Source organism: Mustela nivalis, assembly GCF_964662115.1.
Source record: "Mustela nivalis genome assembly, chromosome: 2".
Taxonomy (NCBI): domain Eukaryota; kingdom Metazoa; phylum Chordata; class Mammalia; order Carnivora; family Mustelidae; genus Mustela; species Mustela nivalis.
Genome location: NC_139021.1, coordinates 170,786,065 through 170,794,376, shown reverse-complemented (window position 1 = coordinate 170,794,376; position 8,312 = coordinate 170,786,065). Strand labels below are relative to the sequence as shown.

The window sequence follows — 8,312 nt, the reverse complement described above, 5'->3', positions numbered from 1 at the left end:
TAGCCCATGGCAAATAGCTTTCTAATTAACCCTTTATGTGAAGAATTTCAGCTTCCAAAGGGACTTATTGCTGTATTCGTGTTCCAGCTTCAAAAGAGACATGAATTATATTTTGTGTGGAGGTGAAGTCAGTGGGGTTGATTCTTACCATGTTTTTCCATTTTTCCACTGCTATAAAAAACTTTAGAAGGAAAGCAAACTGAGCAGGTTAGGAATTAAGCAACCAGATTTTAATCAATAAATATGAATATCTGTGTGTTAACCAGTTATTGGGTCAGAATAGAATTGTCAAAAATTCAAAAGGTAACCTTGAAAACAAAGTGCAAAAATCTTTGCCATAAACTTTTCCCCTACAGAGAATTAGAGGCAACAAAAAGATTTACTCAGAATAAGGATTGGAATAATCTAAAAAATTCCAGGTAGATTTCAAAGCTAAAAAAAGATTATTTTGCACATAGTAGGCAATACGGAGATGATCTGGCAATTCCATGAATAAATCGAAGGGAGGAATTGTTGCACATCAGGGAACAGGATACTTAAATTCATCTTACGGGCCGTTCTGATATGCATTCCTTGTTCCTGCTCTGTCTCCCTAGGCTTTGCTGTGCTCTGTATTTGCAGGAAATCACATTTCCCAGGGTCCTTGCAGCTGGCTTCCAGGTAAGGCACAGAAGGAAGACTCAACGGCAGGAGAGATGAAGGCAGGGTATCTCTTCATATCTGACCCAGCTGGTCTTGCCTCATCTCAGGCCAGAGCTTTGTCTCTGCCATGGCTCCAATTCCCAATTCTTGGAGATCTCAGCTCTCACCAGGCAGCCCCCATGACCCTTCCGGCTCCTGAGGGCTACCCCAGTTTCTGGATCGAGGGGACCACACCTTTTCATAGTCCTAGGTGGTCATAGATTCCTTTTATTTGGCTTCTCTTTTACTATTTTTGTAGGTCAATTTCCTCTGTTAAATTCCTTTTATTGAAATACCTAAAACGGTTTCTGTTTTCTATCTGATACATGTTAGAATCACGAACATTCCACCCCGCGGCCCCCTATCACACCCCCGCTTTATCTGGGAAGTTTTGCATGAGAATCTGTCCTAAGCCAGTGAAAAATCACTCAAATCACACTCAATACCCACTTTCTGCAACACAGGTGAATACAGCCTGCTTTTTTTCAAGCACTGGAATGCTCTGGGCCAGGTGGACCCTGTCTGCCGTGTCCACACAATCATGGTGGACACAGCAAAGAGTCTGTAGAGGTTGTTTCTGTTGTATGTACTAAGTGGGACAACAAGGAGAAAGACATGAACAGAAAATTAGTCTTAAGAAGAAATGACAAAGCCATCGAATGGGTAACATTGTAAAAAATAAAAAAATCTCCAAAAACATTAAAAATGTAGGACAGCACCAGAAAGTTTTCTTCCTGAATTAAAATCCTTTAGAATTTCCAGGGATAGACCATTAAAAAAAAAAAAAAAAGAAAAGACTCATCAACAAATGATCCATAGCTTTTCCGCTTGAATGCATCCCTGAAATGGTTATTTTTTCAGAAGTAGAGTTCCTTGGTGAGCATGGAGACCACACACGGGATCTGCTTCTTCTCATGGAAGTGGGGGTCATCAGACTGGGACTCGAAGTGCCTGGCCACCCTGTTGTTCACCCTGGTGAGGATATGCAAGATCTCCAGGCTCTTGCCATGCTCGTTCAGGGTGGAGCAGAGGGCTTGTACAAACCAAGACCCACTTCCTGGGTTCCTCCATGAGTAATAGCCTTCAACAAAACAGAAAGGAGACGGTCGAATCAGCTGAGCTGGCCGCTGCCCCACTACTCTTCTCTGCATGCAAGTTCCCCGTGAGAATTATGCTGTGTGCGTGGAGAGCAAACATCTTGGTTTTAGAAGGCTGCATGAAAATGCCCAGCGTAAGTGTTCTTGCACAGATAAATATGAAACACCTAAGTGTGCAGGAGACAAATGGGCACATGGAATGTTCCATAGGAAATGCTCAAGAAGCACTCTGGAACTCCTCACTGCCCTTGGCGCTGAGGGGTGTCGGGGGGTGGAGAGCTACTTTCTAATCCAAGCCTCAAGAGAGGAATTTGCAGCAGAGAAGAGTCACAGAGATGTGAGGTTGCTGGCTTTGAAGCAGGAGGCAGGGGACAAGTTGTCAGGGAATTCTAACATGCTGGAAAAGGCACAGATGTGGATATCCCCCCTAGAGCCTCCAGAATATTCCTTCTGGGATTCTCGTCACCCTGCCAACCCATTTGCAATTCTGGCCTTCAGAACTGTAAGATAATAGGCTCGTAAGGTCTGAAGCCACTGTGTTTCGGGTAATTTATCACTGCAGCAACAGGAAACCCATACAGCCGCCACCCTCCATTCTGATGGTGGAGTGTCCCTGCCTAGTTCACAGGCAATGGACCTGATACCTGGAACTGTAGAATAGGCGAAGAGGAAGTCGGCTTCAACGGGGATCTTATATCGAGGATTGGCATCTGTGTCATTGATCGGCCCCGAGTCGGCCTGGACCCCATCATCGAGCTCTGTCCCCCGGCAAGCCTAAGTACCAAAGCAGAGATCACTTCCTGGAGTCAGGAATAGGGACATTTGAGCTCTTCATGGCTGCGTCCTGGTGCCTAGGGATCCACTCGGTGTGCCCTAGTGGCTCAATAAGCATTCGATACAGAAATACACAATGAACAAAGCTTGTGTCAAATTAGCAAGCAAAGCAAATGAAAATATCGCAGTGTCTTAAAGAAACCCTCACAAGCCCTGATCTGATGCAAACAGAGGTGCCAAGCACAGCAGGGTAGAGAAATGAATCCTAGATTTGCAAATCTCAACTGAAACAGCGCATATATCTGTAAAAGTGCTAGAACCCGTCACTCTGTCATCACCATCTTTTCCTCTTTTAACGGCACCGGCTTTGAAAAGGGATTACCTGAATGAAGAAGAGTTTGGGTTTCTCTAGAAGGCTTCTGCATCTGTCCCCCCTAAAATGGGCCGTCAAGTCCTTTATTGCTGTCACGCCATCTGTCCCATAAATTAAATTCTCCTCTCCGTGGCTTAGCAAGATGCAGGCGAAGCAAGCGGAATTTCTGTGGTCCTCTTCAGAGGCTGCGAGCAAGCAGTTTGAGGATGGAAAGATTAAGATGTAAGTCCTTAGTGGGACCTCCAAAGGGTTCTCCCTCCCAGCCTGGCAGGGGCCACCGACTGTCAGACAGGTGTGCAGGGGAATAAGCACCTCTCTGGAGGGAAGGAAGCCCAGCGGAACGAAGTTAGAGACAGGGAGAGTTTTAGAATTCTCACACGGTATGAAACCTAGAGGGGGCTGCCTCTTGAGGTGTGCCCCGTTGTGTGGGAGGGGTTCAGGCGTCTGCTGGGAGGCAGCATGGGGGCAGTGGGGTGCTGAATGGGCACAGCCCTCGTCTCTGTTAGGTGACGTTGCCATTTTGTGCCTTAGTTCCCATCTCGGCAAAGTCTGTTTAAAACATAAACATCTGAAATATAGGGAGATGATTAATCTCTCCCTGCCACCAGGGAAAAGCGGACACTTTCACTCCATTCTGGACAGAAAGATACTGACTTGTTCCTTCCCTATGAATTAGCTTTTGGAAATCGAGACTGTTCTATAGATACCAAACCTATCCCTTGCTGTCCTACTTGCGGATTTCATCTGTTTGGGGAGCGACTGCAGTTTCCTGAAAAGGTCTCAGCCTGGCCCGGAGCAGCCCAGAGGAAGGAAAGGCTCCCAGGGCTGAGATCGCTGTGTGCCAAGCTGCCCTCCCGAGACCCCTGGCAGGCTGCCCCTTTCCCGGACAGGGAGGAGGCAGGCGGGGAGCAGGGAGGAGGCAGGCACGCACCTTGCTTCAGCAAGTCCTGCATCTTCGCACAAGAACAGTCATTATGGACGACCACATCAAAACCCAGGTTTCTGAAGCACTTGAACAGAGCCTCGGCATCTTTGTCTGTTCCATTGCGGACGCCCATTCCTGTGGGAACGAAGGCCACGGTGAGCGATCCCCGGCTGAGAGCGGCCTGCCAGCCGCCTCCCGTCCGGGTGCTCAGCACCAGCCTCTCGGGCTCTGGTGTCCATGCTCCCAGGGTCATAGTTTAAATGTGCAACTGCGATAAGAATCCAACTCCAAGGAGAAGGTCATTCAGCCTGCGCACGGAAGGTGTGCCTTTCATGGCAACTCTCTGCCTCAGTCAAAACCAACAACAGCCCTGGATTCTTAGCCCTTCGGTCCAAGTCCCACATCAGCTAATGCATGTGGTGGGACCTCAGACTCGAAGTTCCCGATGTCCCTCATGCCTTCTTCCTGGACATGTAAGTAGCATCAGTGACACCCCCCCCCCCCAGGGCTCGTCCCTTCTCTACGCATAGTCTGATACAAGCTGAGGATGACAGAAGGGGACGGGAGAGGCCAGCCCGGGGTCCTCAGCACTGACCTGTCCTTTTGTCGAAGTTCTTGTTGTTTATGATGATGCACTTGCCCACCTTCTCGAAATTCATGTTATACTGGTATGTAGGCACTCGCTCCTGGGCTGTCTTGATTGATTTCCCCGGGTCATTTTTCTTCTTCTTACTGGGGAAACAGAAAGCCAGTCAGGGGCTGTGGGAGATGTGGGGACAGGAATGGCCTCCTGACTCTACGGTGAGCATGGAAGGGGAGCCCAGGAGAGCCGGAACCTCTGTAAGAACAGGCGCAAGGGGGCAGTCGGCTCCGTTAAAAAAATCGTATTTAAAATGAACAGGATCTCCTGCTCTGTTTCGTCAGCTGCCGCAGAGAGGAAGGCTAAAGCAGCAGCGCGAGGAGCTGCGCTGACACGCCCATCGGCCCAGCGACAGGGCACCGGTGACCCCGAGAACGGCACCTGCCGCCCTTTCGCGTAGCTGCTGGGAACCGACGTTGTACTTCCATTGGGGAAAACTGGCAGAATCGACCCCAACTGAGTTGAAACACATCCTAGGACAGAGCAACTCCACTCCTGGGAATACACCCTAGAGTGGAGCAAACGCGTTTGCAGAAAGGACACAGTACGCATGCGCACAGCGGGGCGGTCCAGCAAGGACCCCCCCAGCCGCGAGGACCCCAAACGCCCATTCCCAGTGAACAAGCCGCTGAATACGCGTGCGAGGAGAGACTGCGTGAGGAGAGTGAGCAACCACGGCACCCCGGACCCGGTCTCACAACGACACTACTGAATGAAAGAACCCACACTCAGAACACTATTACCTGCGGTTAGACACGGTGCCGTTAAAAAGGGGGGAAAAGGCGCAGCGACTTAAAAAAGAAAGTAATCCCCTTCCTATCTCCTGACAACGACTGTCCAGTTTACCAAAGTCTGGCACAGAGGCTGGAACATGCAGCATCATTGAGAGGACACAGAAAACAATGTCAAGTGTGAGTGGAAAGCAGCCGTGCTGGTCATCCATGGGAATAGAAACACCACGAGAGAAAAGATTGTTTTTTTTTTAATCTGTTCTGAAAAATTCCTGAATCCCCAATATCTAGAACAGTGCCTAGCATATAAGTTGTTCCATTAATTTTTTTTAATACACTACAGACCAATATCCCTTATGAGTACAGATGAATTTATTTATTTATTTTTAAGAGAGAGAGAGACAGCACACAAATGGGTAGGGGAATCTTTTTTTTAAGATTTTATTTATTTATTTGACAGAAAGAGCCAAAAAGCACACGTGGGGGGAATGGTAGAGGGAGAGAAAGAGGTAAGCTCCCTGCTGAGCAGGGAACCTGATGTGGGACTTGATCCCAGGACACTGGGATCATGACCTGAGCTGAAGGCAGACGGACGCTTAACCAACTGAGCCACCCGTGCCCCAAGAAGCAGAGTTATCTTAAGCAGACTCCATGCTCAGCATGAAGCCTGATGCAGGGCTCAATCTTATGGCCTTGAGGTCATAACCTGAGCTGAAATCAAGAGCTGGATGCCCAAGTGACTGAGCCAACTGGGCACCTAAAGGCAAAAATTCTTGAGAAAATATTAGCAAGCCGAATCTGGCGATCTATGAGTAGGATTACTCATCATCACCAAGTGTGACCAATTTCAGGAATTTAAGGTAGTTTAACATCCAAAAATCAATTAATGTAATCCATCACTTTAATAGACAAAGATAAAGGACAAAAACCAAATAATCAGCTCCACTGATGCGAAAAAAAAAAAGCAATTGACAAAATTCAATACTCTGTAATGATAAAAATGCTAAATAAACTAGGATTCCATTGGGTCTAACTCAACCTGAAAAGGGCATCTATGAAAAACTCACAGATAATATCATCCTTAATGAGGAGACACTGAATGCTTTCCCTGTAAGTTCAAAAACAAGTCTAACATGCCCACTCTGGCCGCTTCTGTTAAATACTGTATGAGAGGTTCTCATCTGGGCAGTTAGGTTAAAAAGATGTATTCTAGGAATGAATGCATCCAGTCTTGTGCCCTCATTTTACAGACATGGAAACAGGTGCACAGGACGGTAGGGGTTGTTCAAGGTCAGCCAGGCAGAGATGAGCAAAGTGAGACCCTGAGACCACCACGTGGGCCTCAGGTGATGTCAGCCTCTTGAGTCGCCCCCACACCCCAGAGCATTTGTAAGAAGACTCGTCTGCCACTGCCCCCAGATTCTCGTCAAACGTTGGAAGGAGTAGAGTGAAAATAAAAACTCAGCTTGTTACCTGACAAAGGTGGGCCTTTCACCCTGAGTTTGACTGAACCTCGCCTGTTGTAGTTTCTCAGAACCTCTGGAAGGATGTGATCTTTGCTGCCACCCCTCCTACCCGGGTCCAGGTCACAGTGTGGCTCTGTGGGTCCAATCTCCAGAGTGCTTACTGCTGTCTCTCAACGGCAACCCTGCTCTGTCCTCCAATTCTCTAAGGCCAACTGTCTTCTGTGACATCATCTGATGTCTAAAAGAGAAACAGCCTTCACCTTCTCCAGATTTTTCCTCCCTGCCCTTGCTTCATGCTTCTTTCCCCAGGGAGGCCGCACAAATGAGCGCTGGGCTGGGACACAGGCATCTGCCCACAGGACCCTTCACAGAGCCCTGACCTCCTCTCCTGGAAAACAGAGCCTTCTGTGACCTTCGCGGAATGACGCCGTCAATTTCGTGGGCAGGAAATACTCTCGTGGAGTTCACTCCCTCTCCTGAGCCTCCATAAAAGCTCAGTGGAGATGCATATCAGCAAAGCGAGCTTCTGCAGTGTTCAAGGACATGCCACGCACGGGGGAGCAGGATTTACTTCTGAATTCCCTGACAATGACCCATCCCAACAGTGTCCTCTGTGCATGTGGAAAATTATCTGTAAGTGGTCTTTCACATGCACATAAAATCTTCAGTTTATGCCTCTGAAGGAGGTGGAAGCGGCTCCACTGTACCCATTCTATAGGTTATAATAACCTCTAACATTGGTCAGGGCTTACGAGGGACCAGGACCTTGTTGAAATTCTGCCTGCATTTTCTCATTGCCTCTTGACAGGTCTTTAGCAAACTGAAGACCACTCAAAGACTAGGGCTGAGTCTAACAGTCTGGAGGTCTTTAAGAGATAAAACTCTACTTCTGCAACATGAATTATTCTAAAACAAACTGTACAACAACATCCAAGTAAGAAACTCATTGTGATTACTTTAACGCTGCTGCCATCAGCCCATCCACAATGATAAGCAAAACAAAATTGGTGAGCCTCTTTTATAAGAAAACTGGCTTGGCTGTAAGTTACATGAAACAAAAAAGGACTCCGCTTCTATTAGAATAGATTTGGGAAGTAAACTTTTTTTAAAAAAGGAATACAAAAGGGGAATAAAGATATACACCCTTTAAAGAAAATACTTTCCATGGCTACAAAAAGTACCTTAAAATTGAATCCGAAATGTGATTCTTATCCCTGGTAAACATTTCAAAAGGGAGGGAATTCCCTTACCTAGCCTGCCCCTATCTTGAACTCTCATTTTTCAAAACAAAATAAAGTACTTGCTTCCTCTTTCTGGATTTGAGTCAGTCAATATTTATTTTTCCTTCTAACCCAAAGAGCTTTTTGCTAAGCCCAGGTCTTCCCAGACCACAGATGTGTCTTAGGGAGCAATCCATTCCATCCCCCTGACCTCGTCTTTCTAAGAGGGACCAGCCTGGGGAAAACACAGTCTGTAGCTTAACTCTGGGGAAGCAACGCCTGTGACCAGTTTAAAGCACGTAACTGGAGAGACAAACAAAAGGAAGAAATGATGATCAAGATGCAGAAAGCAACAGGAAAAAAAAAAAAAAAGTGGACCAGAGTCCACGACATAAAAGATACATT

At 47.2% G+C, this 8,312-nt stretch overlaps 1 protein-coding gene across 2 annotated transcripts in view; it reads right to left on the bottom strand.

Moving 5' to 3' along the window:
- Positions 1-208: 208 nt before the first annotated feature.
- CASP7 (caspase 7) overlaps positions 209-8,312 on the bottom strand; it is a 29,408-nt gene continuing 21,304 nt past the window's right edge. For both annotated transcript variants that reach the window (XM_082721455.1, XM_082721454.1), the window contains exons 3-7: positions 4,446-4,582; positions 3,857-3,985; positions 2,935-3,110; positions 2,423-2,552; positions 209-1,762 (exon numbers count right to left, since the gene is read on the bottom strand). In XM_082721455.1, coding sequence (XP_082577581.1) covers positions 1,539-1,762; positions 2,423-2,552; positions 2,935-3,110; positions 3,857-3,985; positions 4,446-4,582 — 796 coding nt within the window. In that variant the 3' untranslated portion in view covers positions 209-1,538. The remainder of the gene's footprint in view (positions 1,763-2,422; positions 2,553-2,934; positions 3,111-3,856; positions 3,986-4,445; positions 4,583-8,312) is intronic.